This window comes from Aotus nancymaae, unplaced genomic scaffold (assembly GCF_030222135.1).
Source record: "Aotus nancymaae isolate 86718 unplaced genomic scaffold, 86718_ANA_hifiasm-v0.15.2.pri h1tg000019l, whole genome shotgun sequence".
NCBI lineage: Eukaryota > Metazoa > Chordata > Mammalia > Primates > Aotidae > Aotus > Aotus nancymaae.
The window spans coordinates 12,995,086-13,015,752 of record NW_026988431.1 but is presented as its reverse complement, the minus strand read 5'-3'; the positions used below and the strand labels follow the sequence as shown (position 1 = coordinate 13,015,752).

The 20,667-nt window shown below is 34.6% G+C and overlaps 1 protein-coding gene across 8 annotated transcripts in view; it reads left to right on the top strand.

Moving 5' to 3' along the window:
- Positions 1 to 20,667, top strand: part of NAALADL2 (N-acetylated alpha-linked acidic dipeptidase like 2) — a 1,216,540-nt gene that overhangs the window by 717,562 nt on the left and 478,311 nt on the right. For all 8 annotated transcript variants that reach the window (XM_064378623.1, XM_064378621.1, XM_064378622.1 and 5 more), the window contains one exon: positions 16,830 to 16,980. In XM_064378623.1, the coding sequence (XP_064234693.1) occupies positions 16,830 to 16,980 (151 nt within the window). The remainder of the gene's footprint in view (positions 1 to 16,829; positions 16,981 to 20,667) is intronic.

The window sequence follows — 20,667 nt, the reverse complement described above, 5'->3', positions numbered from 1 at the left end:
GCTTTAAAATGAGAGAAAGGTAAAAGCCTTTCCAACCAAATCCAAATCCAACCAAATCCAAATGGTGATTTTTTTAGTCTTATTTAATTTTAACAATTTCAAGAATAAGCAATCATTATGAGTCCAAGAATGAAAAAGTATCCTGTGCAACTAAATCCAAATGGTGATTTTTTTTAGTCTTATTTAATTTTAACAATTTCAAGAATAAGTAATCATTATGAGTTCAAGAATGAAAAGTATCATTATTTGTTCCAGACAGGAGAAAAGGGGAAGGGAGGAGAAATGCCATTCCATGTGAGTTATCTGTCTGGTTCCTTTCACATAAGTGTCTGTCATAATCCAGAGTCATGAGCTTTTGGTTGCAGAAATGAATTTATTAGTGGATAATCTCCTTCTTTTCAACTATCCAGATATGGAACATACTGACCCTTCTTTCTTTTCCCTTATCTTCTATCTATCTGGAGAAGTGACAGCTATGTAAGTATGTCCACATGCTTATGACCTAATATTCAGTAATTGCAACCCTCTATGCAAGTCGGGTATGATTTGCAGAGTTGGCTTTTATAATTGAGACAAAATGGCACGTGCCTGTACTCATTTCTATATTAATTTGGCATTGTTTCTGCCTGTTGTTGGCTTTATTAAAGGCCTTCCCTGTGGCAATCTCTCTTTTGTTTCCCCATGAAGCCAGTGCTCATTTCAGCTAGCAGGGTGTGCTCAGCAGCTGCCAGACCAGATGCTCCACTGCTGGATATTTTGTCTGATTTGAGTCTAGGGACATGGTCAAACTACTTTGGAAATATTTAGTTTATCCAGATGTTGCAACCTTCAGTTAGCTGTCAGTTGTGACAAATTTGTTCCTTCTTAATGTTTGCAGATATTATAATGTGCAAATATTTTTCAGACTCATAAATTTTGAAATGACATGCTTTTCTCCTTCTTTATATTTTCTGCTTTTATATTAAATGATTCCCCAATCATACTTAATTTTGAACTGGGTTTTCTAACTTCTTAAAATGATAATTAAGTTCCTATGTAACTATATGTGAACTATTTAAACCATAAATTGTTAGCTAAACATAGGTTCCACAGTATCACAAGAGTTTTATTGTTATACATTTTACTTTTCATTGCATTCTAGATGCTTTTGATTTGCTCTGTGATAAAAAGTTATTTGAGAATCAATTACTGTTGTTCATTGTTGTATAATTAATTTCTAATTTGATATTTAAATAGGTAAATAATATGGCCAATACGAATCTAGTTGTTATACTTTTTTAAAGATTCTCCTTGTGGCCACATAGATAGAATTTTTTTAAATGCTTATGTGGTGTGTGTGTGTGTGTGTGTGTGTGTGTGTGTGTGTGTGTTTCTGTGTGTGTGTTGTGTGTTTGTGTATGTGTATGTATGTCTTCTCCAAAGAATATAATTCTCTCTATATCTGAACTTTATTATTAATCTATTAACTTCCTGTATGTTCTTATAATTTTTGACTTTCAGAATTTGTCCAATTCTAAAAGACGTAAATCTCTATGTAATACTATTTATGAATTCTATCTTGAATTTCAAATACATATTTACTTTAGCTTTAGGTTTGTCTAGTGCTTTCAGGTTTATGGCACATTCTTTATTTCTTTAATGTTTATTTATTGCATAATATATACCTCCAATCTTTTCTGCTTTTTATTTAAAATTTTTATATGAATTTGTTTCTCCCTTTTTAATTTGCAGGTGTCTATTTGCTTATTTTAACAATTTTTTATTATTTTGTTTTAAGAATGTTTACTATAAAAAACATTTCGCTAGGGTTTCATTCTCTTTGTTTGTTTGTTGAGACAGAGTCTGGCATTATCACCTGAGCTGGATCGGAGTTCAGTGGCTCAGCTCACGGCAACCTCCGCCTCCCAGGTTCACGAGATTCTCCTGCCTCAGCCTCCCAATTATCTGGGATTACAGGTGCACACCACCACACCCAGCTAATTTTTTTGTATTTTTAGTTGAGACTGGGTTTCACTATGTTGGCAAGACTGGTCTTGAACTCCTGACCTCATGATCTGCTCATCTCAGCCTCCCAAAGTGCTGGGATTACAGGTGTGAGCCACCGCACCCAGCCAGGTTTCATTCTCTTTATATCCATTTCAAACATCTTTGATTTCAATACCATAATTTACTTTCTTTTAGTGTAAAAATGTATGTGTTTTATTTTTCTTTCAGCATACTTAATTTTCATTACAATATCTACTTCATGGTTTTGGGGTTTTCTGATTTTATGTGCCCATCAAACATTATTACACACAGTTTTTTCATTTTCTTAAACATTTTTGAGATCCTTTGGCAAGAAGTACATTGCTACATTAATGATGAAAATGATGTTACTTTACATATGCCTTTTTCAAAGTATTATTGTGTATTATCTCATTTATCTTACTTATTTCACCTATTTAAGGCAGATACCATTAGAAAAGTGTACTTAGATAAAACTACTACCAAGTGCCAGGGTAACTTCTGCACATTCTTTGACAGATGGATGTTCCTCCTACACAAACTCTTATCTTCTGAAAAAGAATCCATACTCATTTCATCTTCAGGCACCTCCAATTATCTGAATCTCTGTTCTTATGTAAAAGTCCAGAGCTTCTTAGAGATACTGTATAGGACTATTCTAGAATTGTCACTCCTTAATTCAACTTTGTATCCAAGAAATATTCTTTCTGAAAATGAAGCCATTCCATATGGAACCTACCGATATCTCAGACTTGTGGAAGGCCCACTGTGATCTCAATCTAAATCCTCATTACAAGAATTGGAAATGCAAAGACAGGGAGACTTGCTCTCTCTTTGCCCAATAGCATTCTCTTAATACCTGTTAAGGTAATTTTAACATTTTTAAATTTGTTTAAAACCAATGTTCTATTGTCACTATTAAGAGACGTTTGGGAGGCTGAGGCAGGCAGATTGCTTGAGTTCAGGGGTTCGTGACCAACCTGGGCAACACGGTGAAACCCCATCTCTACTAAAATACAAAAAATTAGCTGGGCCTGGTGGTGTGCGCCTGTAATCCCAGCTACTTGGGAGGCTGAGGCAAGAGAATTGCTTGAACATGGTAGGTGGAGGTTGCAGTGAGCCGAGATTGTGCCACTGCACTTCAGCCTGGGTGACAGAGCGAGACACCATCTAAAAAAAAAAAAAAAAGAGAGAGAGATACATAATCATAGAAAAATCACAACCCCTCCCAGAGTGACAGTTTATTAAGTTATAAATATATACAAATAAGAAAAATAACGAGTAATCTTTAAAATTTAACAATTAAAAAACTCAAGTCCTTTTTAAAAGTACTAGTCCAATTAGAAAACTAAATTATAATGAAATATAATTATTTCTGTACCTGTTTAAAATTTTAAATGTTAGAATATTTTATATATGGTGCAGCCCTAGTAAGTATATATATATAGAAATTGAGAATAATAAAAATAAAGGTGTCTGGAATATTCTTGTACCCTTAAATACTTTGAGACATAAATATGAAACATACAGTCAACTTTGAACATTTGAAAATATAATAAAATTGTAAAAGATTCAGAAGCATATATTTCTTTAACAATGTAAGCATTTTTTATCTTTGTCTATGAGCAATTCAATTATTTTGTTTCTGAAATAAATTAAGTCAAGCTTATTGAGTCTGATCAGTCCTTGTTTCCAGGGAATTGCAGTTCAATTTCATTTTTAATTAGAATTGAACATTGTGAATTTCTTAGCACTGGTAAGCAAGATCTAGCAATAAAGTATGTACTTAATTTGTATTAAGTTTCTGAAATTTAGTGTAAAGAGTGAGTAATATGTCTGGTTAATATTTAAACACCTCACAATGTTCTTTTGTAGAAGTTTTCATTTATAAAAGCTGCTGTTCTATAACAAATTACTTTCACTTTCAAATAAACCTGTTATCACAACATGAGCAAAACTTATTCAATTAAAGGAGAAAACAATGTAATTATTTACTCCCATTTGATTTGCACAGTAACTTGTGAAGATTCTATAAATGCCTCTGAAAGGTAAATATGTTGGCTTAAACATCATTTTTGCTTAAATATTACTGTTTTAATCAAGTTTAGATGTATTCATGTGGGATAGACATTTTTATAGAGAGAAACATTTTTTGTAAAAGAAGAGAGACATGCTTCCTATTGTGATAAACTCACATAGAAAGAAGCTGTGAACCATAAGATCAGTTGTGCTGATTTTTCCTCTTTCAGCTTTTCACACCTATTTCTGTTTTGTGCCTTGTTTGTTCAATATCTCTCTAATGTTGTTCATCACATTGGGGATACTTGAGAACTGTACATCTAACTATCTGTTTTCATCATGTCTGTGCACTCAGATGTTAAACTGGGTATGTTCTCTTCCTAGTATCCTGTCTTAATATAGTACCTAAGCAATGGAAAGGAGTTGAGGTGGGGGACTTGTGGTGGGCGCCTAAATCACCTGGCATACAGTCCATTGAAATAATACTCGGAGCTATATACCATTAGATGTCTGTGATGTGAAATGTAGCATGTTAATTTAACAGTTAATGTCTTGTTCAAAAGGTAAGTTAGAGCCAGAATGGGCTTTTGTTATCTTATTTATTTAAATAATATCTAAGATTTAAATGACAATATGCATGTGGGTAATTTATGTATTCACCCCAGATGGAATAGGGATGCCTTTATGGACTAGGGAAGTGGAATCTCTAACTTTGACCTCTGACAGGTTTGTACTGTAAAAAGATTTTGTCAATTTCTGCTGTCAGACAGGATTGCAAAGGCAATTGGTAATCTATAAACTATACAGACAAGCAACATGCACTCTGACCCTTCTTTGTCAACTGTAAATCTCTCTAATTAGTGAAATTATTTTTGTTCTTAATTGAATTCTGTATATGAACTAGGCATCCGATTTGCTCCCTGATAAAAGAAGCTACCAATAATTCATGGGCATGTATATGAATTCTTGAGCATGCTCAAGAGTGAAAGTATCCCTTAGCTGTTTGTGTCTGTACTCATTCTATACAATAATACAATTAAATATATTAATTTCAAGAGGCGCTGAGAAATTACATGTCTGTGAAGTAGATTGCTTCTTTTTAATGAAGAAAAATGAATAATAAAGTAATAAATATATTTCCCTGATTGGTAGGGAAAATATAATACATCGTTATCTTTTTTTTTTTTTTTTTTCTGAAACGGAGTTTTGCTCTTGTCGCCCAGGCTGGAGTGCAATGGCGCAATCTCGACTCTCTGTAATCTCCACCTCCTGGTTTCAAGCGATTCTCCTGCCTCCGCATCCTGAGTAGCTGGAATTACAGGCGACCGCCACCATACCCACCTAATTTTTGTATTTTTAGTAGAGATGGGGTTTCACCATGTTTGCCAGGTTGGTCTCAAACTCCTGACCTCAGGTTATCCACCCACCTCAGCCTCCCAAAATGCTGGTATTACAGCTGTGAGCCACAACGCCTGGTCCATTATCCTATTTTTAAAAGACAAGCAATAAATTATAAAAGTGTAAAAAAAATGTAGTTAGAAAAAGATTACAGAAAAACTGGAAGACCTTAGGACTCATGGTTCTTGCAATCTAACAATGAAAAACTAAGCCTGGTAATATATGCATGACAACAGAAGAGTGGCTTAAAGTTATATGAATATTGACTTTAGAAAATAAACTCATGTAATTTTGTTATTTTTATATCTAAAACCTTTTTTTTTTCAAGATAATTGTTTTTTTTTTTTCCTGCTTCCCTGACACTACTCCCCACTCCAGACAAATGCAAAGAAATCACATCTCGTCAATTCTCAATCTGGTTTCCCTCTTCCTCTTCTTTATCATAACTACCACAATAAATAAATAAATAATAAAATGAGGAGGAAAAAATAACTCGCGTGTTACATAGCGTTTTACATTTCTGAAAATCCTTCAGACATATTACCTCTTTTGGATCTCCTAGTCATTTTGTGTATTTGGCAGGGCAAATGTCATCCATTTTTATGAAGGAAAAAATTGAACTTCAGAGCTTCTCAGTGTCATGCCCAGCGTGTCTCTCCTAATGGCTGGTTCAGGACAAGACCCTCACTCTTAGTCCAGTGCTTTTTCATGGGCCAATGTTGCTTGCAGGGCAAACTACCAAAAAAAATTAGATACATCCAGATGTACTACTAATAGCTTACAATGTCATGTGGCGCTTGCAAGCAGTGTAAGACTTGAAGATTTTATGATAAAATTTCAAAAGTACTTTGACATATGCCTTTCATGATAATATTCATTTGATTTTTTTCCTCATACATTCTTTTTATATCCAATAGCCTTGGAGGAGAATTATATATAAACATTTGTTTAAAGCAAATACTGTCAAAGGACGACTTTATTGTTTTGTTTCTCTTCATAGGATGATTCATAATGCTATAAATTACAAAGATATTGAACATCAAATATACATTTAGTCACCATTTTTTTCTTTTATATATAAGAAAATTGGAAGTTCCATTTAATATTTCAGTTATAAAGACAATTTTGAAGGCAGTAGAAACAGAAGTATTGAATGTTGATTCTTATACACATTGACAAATCAGAAAATTACATATGTCACTGAACCTAAGCAATAGCTAATTTCTGGTATTTCATTACCTTTAGAGATATTTTATTCTTAGTTATTATTTATGAGTTTCTCCCCATTTATTATGGCTTTATTAAATATGCTTTTAGTTAAAAATATTGGTAGCTTAATAAAAAATTTAAATATAGTAAATTTTCACAGACTAAGTGATGAAGAGCTCTATACTTTTTATTTGATCTTGCTTATTCAATTAAAAAAATTCGATTATCCCAGAAATTCAGGCGTGTCACTATATGAGGTCATTTTTTATCTCTTCACCCCCGTCTCTTCCTCTCTGCCTCATACAATTAGATATATAAGCACTAACAATAAATAGTTGGTAAATCAGAAGCTTACTTTTTTATGACTTAATTTCTAAACATATAGTACTAATACTATTTTCTGTTTCTTTTAAATGTAATTTGCTTGATTCAAAAGCAGCAGCATGGCTATAGATGAAAAAAAAAGTGCATGCAATTGATAATATTAACAATATATTTACTGATAAGGTTTGTATGTTTGCTCCCCAATATTGGCTGTGAGGAGTGGAATCCTGTTAGAAAACTTATTAAAGACAAATGCTCTTATTCTTTTCAGTTCATAAATCACCTTTACAGGGGAAAGACCCTGTGCCACTGGGTTTTCAGTTCCTCGGATATTTCTTTCTGAAAATACTTTCTGGTCACCACTCTGGAATTATATGCTCAATCTAGAACCTGGAGTAATATATCTATACTACATAAGTTAATCCACAATGAATAGGAAAAATAAGGGGTACAGAAATGAAATATGCAATTCTCCTGGATATTTTGAAACTACAGTTAGAAAACTAACATCCTGTTGTTTTTAAGATTTTTTTTTTTAAGATTGGGCTTCTCCCATGCCACAACCATTGCAAAAATTGTCAAATAACATTATATGAATTTAAAAAAGAAATCTATAAAGTCACATTATTATTTTTCATTATTTGGAAGCAATGTGGCTTATTGGGGAAAAAGTACAGGAAAATAACTTATTGGGGAAAAAGTACAGGAAGACACATTTCTGTCCATTCTTTTCCAGTCTGAAATCTATTAACTATGTGGTCTTAATCTTGTGATCCTTATGTCATGGTTGCTTCATTTGTAAAATAAGAATAATTCCTCCGTGTTATTATGAGGCCACAATGGGAAATTAGTTTAAGATGGAATCAGTATATCTTATGAAGCATGAAATGCTTCCTTCCTTCCTTCCTTCCTCCCTTCCTCCATCCCTCCCTCCTTCTTTCCTTCCTTCCTTCCAATCTTCCTTCTTTCTTCCTTCCTTCTTGAATTATGATAAAAGGTGAAGATTATATTCAGAACTCTGCAGCAGCCCTAACTTTCTAAATACATGCAAGTTTTTTTTTCCTTTACAAAAGCAGGAGGTCATTGCTTCTTATTAATCTCACTAGAATTATTTAAATAACTTTAGCTACATCAAGTAAAGCAATTTGAAATCCCAATTAAAGGTGTTCAGTGAATTCCAAGAAGAATGATGTTATTATGCCTTGGATATACTCAGTCTGATTACAGTGAATTTTCCTAGTCATAATAGTCTTTTTTTAAAAATGAACAAAGAAAAGTGAGTATATTTCTGAAATATAACAGAGAAAAACAGGAATCTTAAAAGCATTTTTAGTGGCATTCCTACAGCACAATGCATAAGTAAAGGGCCAGATGGCAAACCTATTAATAGAAAAACAGTCTGTAAAAAAAAAAAAGGGATAACGTAATATTTGAGCTTCAAAAGTAAAAATATCTGCTTAAGAAGTGATAATATATTATGTGTCCAGTATTTTTATTTTTCATATTTGCCAGACCTATTTAATTTAAATGAATAAGAATATACTATGAGATGTCAGATTCATGTTTTTTAAAGTTCATTTTTTGTATTACTCTAGTTATGAAATTTTAATCTAAAATGTTTCAATCTATTGTTTCTATATACATTAATCCTCATGACAGGGCTTTGCAAAAATCCAGGTCTTTTTTTAATAATCGAAATAAACAGGCATATAACTCTCATAGTATTGATTTCAGTGTCTTCTCAGAAAGCAGATCACAGTAAGAAGCATCTGATGTGTTTTATAAATTCACCCTTTAGCCAGTCTATTTTTAAGGATGGACATATAATTGAAAGGAAAGGCATACTTTAGTGAAAAGATTACCAGACTTGAATTCAGAAAACTCAAGTTTGATTCCTGGCATTACCACTTATTAGCTCTGACCCTGGGCCATTCCGTTAACCTTCATGAAGCACAATTTTAGTGACTGGATAAAGAGAATTATCATAACTCGTATCAAATGATGTGAATAAAAATCAACAAATCAGAGATAGTGCCTGGCACATAGTAGATATAGAGTTAAGTACTTGATGATGTGACCTACAGTTGACTCAAAGACCTAGATTGCAATCACAGTAATGTTCCTAAATCTTTGTATACAGTTTGGCAGATATTTGCCTTATGTGGGTTTATTAGTTTGCTAGGGCTGCCATAGCAAAACAACATAGACTGGGCAGTTTAAATTACAAAATTTATTTTCTGGCAGTTTGGAGTCTAGAAGTCCAAGATCAAAGACAGATAGGTTTGGTTTCTCCTAAGGCCTTTCTCCTAGGCTCAGTGTGTCCTCATATAACCTTTTTACACCATGCCCATGCTTCTCTGCTGTCTCTTCTTTTTCTTCTGAGTACCTGGGTCATATTGCATTAAGACCCACTCATTTGACCTCATTTAACCTTAATTACTTCTTTCAACGTTCTGTTTCCAAATATTGTCACATTCCAAAGTATACTAGAGGTTGGGAATTCAACATATGTATTTTGAGGGAACACAATTCAGTCCATAACCTTGAGACTTAAATTTTTCTGTAAAACCAAGGTCTTATTTTTGTTAGATATTCACTCTTCTTAACTACACGAAGATTCAGAAAGCTTTTCTAGCTATAGAGGCCAAGTGAACGTTCCTCATGCTGGACCAATGTTTTGAAGAAGCTAAATGATGGAAAAAATGCAAGCTTTTTCCCTTGGTTCTTGATATTCAAGTAGTAGTTCAGGGATGCCTGAACAGCAGAAGTAAAAAGATCAGGATAACATTTTAGTGGCTGAAAAGGGTGAGTATATAATTTAGGAGCATCTGTGAATGGACGAAAGCCTACCTATGGAGTTCAACTGATGTTCCCTTGCTAGACACTGTGAATAAGTAGACTGTCCAAATGACAATAACAGCATCCTTGTCCCAGATGAGAAAAGATGCTTTGGTTAAAAGTAACAATAGAAGTTAATAAGAAGAGAAGTTGGGTATCAGGAATCACAAAAGTGTCCTTTCTCTCTTACATTCCGTAGCATTAATTTTCCTTGAATAACCAAATGTCACTGCTGTGTCCTGCCCACATATTGCTAGTACCATTTCTTTCGGAGCTGATTATTTGGCAATAGATAGGACCTAGATTTACCTACTGTATCTCAAAGGAATGTGTTACTACGGTGCCCAGCAAGAAATATGGAATCAGCTACCTTGAAGTTGGCCAAAAATATTTTATTTATAAAAATTTGTCAGAAAGATAAAATCACACATTCAAATTCCACTGGGATAGTCTCTACCACTCTCTTCATCTTTACTCTTAGATAAGAACACAAAACAAGAATCAAAATAAAATAAACCTATTTTTAATTATATATTTTTACAGAAGGATAAAAACAGAACACATTTAATTAATTAAATGTATTGCATCTTAAATTTCAAGAACAAGCTGGCTTAATACTTACCTTCACATTCTAACACACTCTCTCTATAGATAAATAGATAGATAGATAGATAGATAGATAGATAGATAGATAGATAGATGCCACAACAAATGTGTCATATAAGTTTTCTAGCCAGTAAGTGTGAATGGTCAAGCAAAAGCAAAGTAATATTTATGTAATACGTTTGTACCCTATACTTATATTTTTCATTCATTCATTACTTGATATATATCACAATGTATTCATCAACTCAACAACAGTAGAAATAGTATTTTGTGCTAGGCACTCTATGAGGCATTAGGTGAAAAAGATGAAGCTATAGGGTTCCTGCTTCAAGCCAGCCACGATCTAGTGCCGCTGAAGTTACCTACCAAATCCTCTTTAATTGCTGGGAAGGAAGACAAAATAAAATTTCACTTAGTGCACTGCGGGCATACAAATGCTTCCAGTGATGCATTCTTTGTTATTGTTGGGGGTGGAGCTATAATGTAGCCTGAAGGGAGTTGACTTACCTTGGGTATAGAAAGTGAAAAGTGTCATAGGATGACTAAGGACTGTTTCTCAGTTGCTAGTCTAGCAGCCCATAACAGGCACCTTGCTTATGCTGGGATGTTAGCACCCATGAAAACTTGGACAAGTATCACGTTAAGCACTTAGTGGGTTCCTTGAGCTAAATAAGAGAGGGTGGGAGGCATATGTAAAGGAGGTTTGTTTAATGATCCCTGTAGTCATCAAAAACATAATGTGAAATATTTATATATTTTTGAGGAAGGATCCTTAACTATGGAAGGATTAGTAATTATCACTAATGGACATTTTGAATAAACGTTAATAAATTTATGTAATATTTAACTTCTCTCTTGGGAATAAAATACTTCTTGAAGAACTTTTAGGGTAGAAATATTCCCAACATAAACAGAATGTTGAAAGCTGCCTTAACCGTGTTCATTTAACCCTGCATGATTATGTAATTGTCGTATACACACAGCAGCATATTTTACGATATAAATACTGTGAAATCGTTTTGAAAAATAAAATTAGCATTTTCTAGTATAATATTAAATGAGAGCTGAAAAGGAAGAAAGGAATAGCTTATTTGCTCAGAATTCTAATGTGTAGATTCTAAGTATTTCAGTTTCCTTTATATTGTGGCTAAAAAGAAGCTTAATGCAAAATTAAATGTTCGTACTATATATTCTGATAAACCACATCATAACACCATTTTAAGTCTTTTTAACTATAGAAATTGTGGGCTTTTTTGGCAATAATATATTTCTCATCAATAGTTTAAAAGCAAGTTTCATATATATCCCATATTTTAAAATACAATTAATGTGTCTTTATAAACATTTAACAAATTCATTGGATTAGACTACATGGTTTTTCATTTAGAGCAGAAAGGATCTTTGGAGACAATATAATTCAATCTTTGCATTTTGTGGAAGGTGAAACCCAGGCATAGAAAATTGATGTAAGTTGTCACACAGCTATTTAGTGTCAGGGTTAGTACCAAATTCCTGAATTGTTTCCCATCCTAATGAATTTTTACCTGTCTTGGGTATGATTGATATATTTTCAAGTAACAGAATCCTTGTCAAAGAAAGGGAGGAAAATCTTACCCAGTTCAAGTAACAGCAGGATCTGGAGTCTGCGCAAGGTATTCCCTCTTCTGCCCACCCTCATCTACATTTTCTCTGACTGTCCGCTCCTTTTTTGTCAACAGTTTCCGTGAAAGGCTCATAGTTTCTAACCCCTGAGTAAACGCGGTTGAGCGTGGCAAATGACCCCCAGCCCGTCACATACAGATATTCAAGAGAGAGAGAAGTCAGGAATAGTTGAAGTTCAATGTCAGGAATTCTTGGCCTAAGTAAGACTTGACTCCGTTGTTCAGGAATTAGACCCCCATGTAGTCATTGTTCTATAGCTTAAGCTGTCTCAAGCCCTAAAAGGTGCTGAGCAGGACTGAACACTTTTGCCTGTGCCAAAGGACAGTCTGCCACCAGCTGATACAGATAACACAGAGACAGCAGCCTTCACCCCTTTTACATAGGCTTGCCTTTGAATGCATTTTAAAAAGTATCATCCTACCAGAGTAGCAGATGTTTTAAACATTTTAGACAACCCCAACCTCAGCATGTTCAAACTGTAGTTAACAGCACAAAGGAACATTTCTCGTTTGGGTTGGTATAGGCAGTGTCCTTTTTTGCCAACTTCACTGGAAATCCAAAAATAGATAATTTCTGAAATTAAGTGTTTTTATTTCTAAATTAAGAGCAGTATGATGGCCAGTGACAGATGGTACCAGGATCTAAATTTGACAACATTGAACAGGTGTTCACCTCAGGTCAAACCGTTGCAGGCTGACAATGGAAGAGGGAACTAAATCACATATTTGGCTCTGTCCCGTCAGGGCAGTGGGGAAGTAATCAACTGTAGCCAAAAATAGTATATGATTACACCCTATTGCTTCATTATAGGCCATCAGCTATTGAAAAATTCATGTTATATATTGATTATAATAGGGGTCACAACGTGTTACCAAATTTACTCTGAAGAGACACAACTGGCAACTCTAGCATATGAGTTTTGACTTAGATCTAAAACACTAGGTTTCATAAACATTAAACAATCAAATAGTTATTGTACTTACCTTTACAGAAGGAATTATTGAGGATACTTTGACTATCCCACTAAAGCAGGGTTAGCACATTAAAAAACAAAAACAAAAAGACAAAAAAAAAATGTGGATCCCCACATCCCTTTTTTCTACTGTGGCAGACATCACTCATAGAACCACCTTTGCAATAACCCTGAACCTGGCCTCACAATCCCTCCCTAGACAGCTATTCTTTGCCAGTTAATTGGAGTTAGCACTTAAGATGGAAATTTTGGGCATCCCACTGGTAAACTGAACTTCCTTAGATGTTCACAGACCTTTTCCTATTTCTCTCCATATCCCAATTCCAATGTTTTACCCACAAAAAAGTGACACACAATACACTGTGGTAGATGGATAAGTGGCCCAGAAATCTTAAAAACAGTTTTTCACAATCAAGTAGTTCTCAAGCAAAATGTTAATTGCCAAAATCATACAGAAATAGGTTTAACTTGACTTGTAATTAAAATATATGCTTTTGACTAGTGATTTTTGGATACATCAGTAAATGTTTCTTAAAAAGAAATAATACTAAATCTGTTGGTGAAAGTGCAAGGAAGCAAATACATATATATCCAGTAAGACTATAAATTACTTAGCTTCTCTAAAGGGAAAATAGCTTATCAAAAATCATAAAAAATGAATGATTTGACCTGGAAATATATTTCATATATTTCATGAAAAGAGATATTTTTTGCAGAGACTTTGCTACAAGGATATTTGTCACATATAATATTGAAATATTAAAAATTAAAAAGTTTAAAATTATTTTAATTAACAAATTTAAAATTAACAACTGTTATATGACCAACAATCAGGGATTAGTTAAATAACATTTATGGCCTCTCTATATAATAGTATTTATATTATATATGTGTATATTTAATAGTCTATGGCTATTTAAATTATATAAAATTGTATTTGTCAACATAGATAAATGTTTATTATGTAGTGATAAGCAAATGAAAAGAGGTTGCAAAGTAGCATTTATGATGTGGTTTACTTTGTAAGTGTATGTATGTGTGTGCAAAAGCCCTAGGAAAAAAAAAGGCTCAACACCCCAACAAGTTAACATTAACTATTTCTTGAAAGATAGAATGATGGGACCTTTTTCCTTTACCTACACCTTTTTCTCTGTAATGATAATGAATTGCTTTAGTGATTAAAAGTAATTTTTTAATATTTAGACATTTGCTTTCTAGAGAAGTTTATTTTTTTATCAAAAAACTTTTATTAGTTTTTATTTGTTTAAAAAGTAATACAGAATACTGAAAGAGATTTAAAAAGTAACAAGGATACTCCCACCTACAGAATGCCACTCTTAACATTTTGGAATATTTACATCCATTTATTTACAAACAGATTATTTTGTTGTTTATTGAGTCATATTTTGCATACAGTAAAATTCATCATTTTAAGGTGACGTGTATATGATATATGATGAATGTAACAACCACTATAATCAAGATACAGAATATTTCCATCACCCTCAGAAATCCCCTCCTTACCTTTGTAATTAAACCACTCTCCCCACCTGCTGTCTAGCAGTCACTGATCTGATTTCTGTTCCTAGGTTTTCAACTTTTCAAGAATGTTATATACATGGAATTATGCAGGAAGTAGCTTTTTTAGTCTGGCTTCTTTCATTTAGTGTGATGCTTTTGAGCTTCATCTGTGTTTCCCTTTTTATTGCTGAGTTATATTCTGTTTTTTATATATTCTTCTATAGTAAGCAAACATTCAAAATCCATTGATTATTCTTTTTAAGAATAGCTGTATCTCCATGTAAATATTAGAAACCCCCTCCCTCACGTGATTTCAGTGATGAGAATTTGAAGAGTGAGTCTTACATCTGCCTCTGTCACTCACACATGCTTTGCTCTGTTTTTCTTCTCTCTTTCTCCCTTTCTTTTTAAATTCTTCTCTCCTTTCTACTGAGACACTGAAGGGAAAATAATGACAAAAGCCTGCTAAGGGTGGTTGTTATACAACAGAAATGAGTCAATTATGCTTTACTTAGGTTCTCAGTGTTAGTTTATTTAATCATAAAATAATACATGCTATTCATTACACCAAAAATCGAAAAAGCATTTTTAAAGGACTAGGAAAAATGCCATTATTGTAGCACACCTAAATTTTATATCTGTTTCTATTCTTTGCATGTTGTTTTAAAATCGTACTATCTATGCAATAATGTTTTATTTTTTCTAATGGAAGGGCATCCCAAATATTTTCTTGGGGATCTCCTTTCTTTAAGAATAGCTGTGCCGGGTGCAGTGTCTCATGCTTGTAATCCCAGCACTTTGGGAGGTTGAGGCAGGTGGATTATTTGAGGTCAGGAGTTTGAGACCAGCCTGGCCAACATGGTGAAACCCCATCTCTACTAAAAATGCAAAAAGTAGCCAGGTGTGGTAGCAGGCACTCTAATCCCAGCTACTCTGGAGGCTGAGGCAGGAAAATGGCTTCAACCTGGAAGGTGGAGGTTGTGGTGAGCCTAGATCATGCCACTGCACTCCAGCCTGGACAACACAGTGAGACTCTATCTCAGAAACAAACAAACAAAATAAATAAATAAATATAAAAAAGGAATAGCTGTTGTGCCTAGCCTGCATCTGTCTCATTCATTCTCTCATTTAGCAATGCTCTTGACAGCCTACTTAGTACAAGATGTACGATGCTAGAGAAGAGAAGCACAGTCCCTGTCCTCGGGGGGGTGGCGCTGCCTTGCTTACTCCACTGCAAACGTCAATCAGCAACATAGGCAGTAATTGGGAGTGAAGTGTGGGTGTTAAGTAAAGTCACACAAGGAGTAGTGACTGCTATATTGAATATGACCTTCAGTCATATTTTCCTTTATTATTTCTATGTTTCCTAATTACTTTTCCTCACTCATGAAAAACTAATAGAATTAGCAAATCATGGTTATTGTTTTTTATATTAGGCAAATCATACTAAGATGACTAAAATGAATAAGCGCTTTACCAAAAAAATCAATTTAAAATGTTAAAATAAAAATAAACTTGGTATATTGTCAAGTTTGTCTGCTCTATCATACTTATCTATTGTGCACTTGCCAAAGAATAGAGAGGAATCTTTACGTTAAATATGTCTCAAATGACAGGGTCTATTTTCAAAATATTTATTAACGGGGACAGAACAAGTGCTGATCCCTCAGAAGGAGACCCCCATTAGGTATGTGTAAATTCCTCAGTTGCTCTGTCTGGGAAATCTGGCTGGTACAACCAGGCAGAGACCAAGATGACTAGTGTACTGGGGGCTCTCAGGAGATTCAGGATGGTGACTATTTACTAAACAGTTTGAAAGTATTTCAACACGTTAGCGCCCGGCATGACAGGCTCATCCCTGGAGGAAATATGTCACAATACTGCAGGTGATTTCTGCTTTAGGGAAAGGCATAGTGGTGACAACAATTCTTTTTTTAAAAGAAGAGCCTTATGTGTGGTAGATCCTCTGTTAATCCAAAAAAGTAGAAAGTTAAAATACACTTAGTTGAAAATCAGAGAGTGAGGAATTCAATGAACAGACAATTGAAATAAAATATTATAGGAACGCTGGTAGAGACAGAGGAAAACAAGGGCAAGAAAAGAGGGAAAAAAAGGCCAGTAGAAAAGTCCTTTGACTATCTGAAATGTCTGCTTATTTTAAAAGAAAAAAAAAAAAACAGGAAAAAAAGTCATCATAGCCATATTGGTGAAATAGCACTATATGAAATTTTAATGTGCATGACAATATTTTTAATAGCTTGCTTCCCTCTTTTAGCTTTCCTTATTGGAAAAAGCTGGATTTGGAGGCGTTCTTCTATATATTGATCCTTGTGATTTACCAAAGACTGTGAATCCTAGCCATGATACCTTCATGGTGTCACTGAATCCAGGAGGAGACCCTTCTACGCCTGGTTACCCAAGTGTCGGTAAGTTTGTTGTTCATCATTATTATATTTGTAAGTAAGCATTACAAGGTTGCAATTTAGAAGTAAATGCTACCTATCAGGAATAGTGAAGTCAAATAATTCTTATCATCCGATGTTTAAAAAAGCAATTTATTTTTCATCTTCTCAAAATTATAGACTACCAATTTGTTGGTATAAATTGGATTTATACTATAATGAATTTTTATCTCAACAAATTGAAGTATGATGAACAGACAGAAAACGTATTTTGTGTGTTATTGTTGGTTGACTGATGAGACAAATTAGCACCAGGAGTGACAGGCACTCCAGGTAGGCCAGTCGCACTTACAAATACCCAGGAGCATCAAATGTCTGCTGCTTTGGGGCAGCTGTAATAACTTTAAGTCCAGGACTAGAGGTCTAGAGGTCCACATGATCAACTTAGGTGAGTAAAGCAGTAAGAAAAGATGCTAGAGAAGAATGAATTTAATATGATTTTCTGGCTGACTTAGGAGAAGGAACCTCATTATTTTGGCCAATCACTGGCAGTATAGTGATGGCTACTTTGCAGCAAATATCTTTCTCTTTCCTAGATAGCTGTATTCAAGACAGTAGGGATAACTTGGCAGAGAGAAAACAACTGTGATTTTGGCAGATGCTCACTGCATCATTGAATTTCTGTCCAATGTGTCATTGACAGGTATTCTGTTCATTCAACCTGGGTGAGGAAAAAGGTCTTTGCATCTTCTTCCAGGGTGATACTGACCCATTAACCATGACACTTCAGTCAGTAATTAAACTGACCACCCCAAAATTATGTAACTATTTATGTGTGCTGCCAATAGCTTTACTTTTCCCCCAAACCATCACAAAAGAATTTACTAGTTATCTTACTCAAATCCAGCTGTCTATTCTCTCCATGTTAACTTTACCAATTAATTAGCAACCTTCCCCAAGAAGGAAGCAAATGGAATCCCATAAGAATTATAACTTATGAATTTTGTAGAGTCTACTGATTATTGCTTTTTCTTTTACACACTACAAAAGTATTCCTTTAATAATCCATGTAGATTTTATCTGGGATCTCACTGCTTTGTACTTTGTACAGTCCCATGTCTTACCATTACAATTTTAAGTTAGAATTAGTAGGCGTTTATCTGCAATTTCTAGACATCACCCAAAGCACCAATCCAGCTCTCTCATTCGCAAATACGCTCACTGCACCGGGTTGTAATTGCTCAGCTTCAGGAAGCTGCATTTGGCAGCTAACTCAGTGTGGCAAGTCAATGGGCTGCAACGCTACCAAAAACAGACTCGGTACGAGTACTGAAACTTAAGTTGGTAAGTTGTTCAGTTGGCACCATGACTCTTAACGTTTGTTTGCCCCAGGTCATTTCATAAATGCTGAGTTTAGTAATAGCTAGCAAGTGTTGGCCAGAGTTGTAAGCAGTTACAACATGCTTTTTTCTACTTGTTATTCTGAAATAATTTAAACTTATAAAATAGTAGCAAGTTTAGAATATACAGAATCTCTGAAATCTCTCTCTTTACTCTGCCACTGCCTTGATGAAGAGTGTCCAGCTCCTTTTTATCCACACTAATGTTCTTATCAAATAGCTGCACCCCTGCTTTCCTCTCCTAAACATACTTTTTCATTTTTTACATGACCAGGTTGCAGTTTTCCAAATTTTTCTGCTCTGCTTCTCTTTTAATTAAAAATTCCATTTAAAAACATTTTTCACTTCTTTCATTTGACTGTAAACCATCCAAAGAAACCACGCGGCACCTTGAACACTTTGCTGCTTAGATATATTTTTCTGCCAGATAACTTAGTTTATTATTTTAAAATTTACCTTCTATAAAGCCCTAGGGCATGGACACAATTCAGTCAAATTTGTTGCCGCTTTTTAACAGCGATGTCCTTTACTTCAGTTTCCACCATGTTGTCCCTCATTTCTGCTTGAGACCTTATCAGAATGGCCTTTACTGTCCATATTTCTATTAACATTCTGATCATGACCACTGAAGTAATCTCTAGGAAGATGCAGACTTCTCCACAGCTCTTGTCTGTTTTTTTAAAGACCTCACTAGAATTGCTATTAATAATCCTAGATTTGCTTACAACAATTTAGGCTTTGTAGCCTGTTCCTTTAAGTTCTTGGATCCTCCACCCATTATCCACTTCCAAAGCCGCTTCCACATTTCCAGGAATTTGTTATAGCAAACACCACACGTCTGATTTCAATTTTCTTAGTCGATTTTGTGTTGCTGTAATGGAGTAACTGAAACTGAGTAATTTATAAAGAGCAGAGATTTGTTTCTCACAGTTGAGGAGGTTGGTCAGTCCAAGATCACGGAGCTCACATCTGGCAAGGGTCTTAATCATTTCATCCAGTAGTGGAAGGCAAAATGGTAAGAGACCATCCATGAGAGCAAGACAAGGCCAAACTCACTTTTATAACAAGCCCCTCAAAATAATGAGCCTACTCTCATGGTAACAACATTAATCCATGTGTGAGAATACTTCATGATGCAATTGCCTCTTAAAGATCGCACCTTTCAACATGATTACATTGGAGATCAAGTTTCCAACACATGAGCTGTGGGGTACACATCCAAATCATAGGAAATGATATTAGACAGACTCATCTAAAACTACCTTTTTTTCAGTTTAAGAACTTTGTGTTATTCACCAATTTAAAGGTGATAAGCTGTAAAGAAGTAATTTAGAACAACCAAAAACACAAGGAGATAGTTTTTGTTTGTTTGGTTTTTAATATAACAAAGTAAACAGAGTCATATAATGAACATTCCGTATACCTCATCCAGCTTTAGCAACTGTCTACATTTATACCATTTTTGTTTTTTATCTGCACGTTCCCTCACACCCCACAGCACCAGTATTTTTTCCAGATAAAATTTACATAAATTAAAATTCAGCACTCATACATGTAGGAGAAATACAAGGTAACTCAGGGTTGTTAGATCTTATATGACATCTTAAGAAAGAACAATAAATGTGTAGTGAAGTAACAAGACAAAAGGAAAAAGATTTAGCCTTTCAGGGGTATCAAACTGTGAGAAGATAAATATATGCAGGGAAGTTAATGGACGATAAAAGTTTTGTTTGAGCAAGATTTGTTATGTAGTTTATTTTCCTCTGTGCCTCTGGGTTAATAAGAGTCCCCATTAAAAGTCTAACCCTGATTTTTTGTAAATTGCGAGGGAGGCAGAGAGTGTTTTGTAGGGTATGGGGAGCATCTTATGTTTCTTAGTTATCTTCAGCTCAAAGTAATCTTTATGCTGAAGTGGCATATTTGGGTGCAGTGGCTTACATCTGTGATCCCAGCACCTTGGGAGGCTGAGGTGGGTGGATCACAAGGTCGGGAGTTAGAGACCAGCCTGACCCAACAATGATGAAACCCCGTCTCTACTAAAAATATAAAAATTAGCCAGGTGTGGTGGTGCATGCCTGTAATTCCAGCTATTCCTGAGGCTGAGGCAGGAGAATCACTTGAACCCAGGAGGCAGAGGCTGCTGTGAGCGAAGATCATGCCATCACACTCCAGCCTGGGCCACAGAGTAAAACTTCATCTCAAAAAAAAAGTGACACATTTGGGGGTGGCATATTCTGACTCCCTATGACTTGTTTCATCAACTTGCTATAAGCATTTCAACTATACTAAACTATGATCCGGACAAACTGAT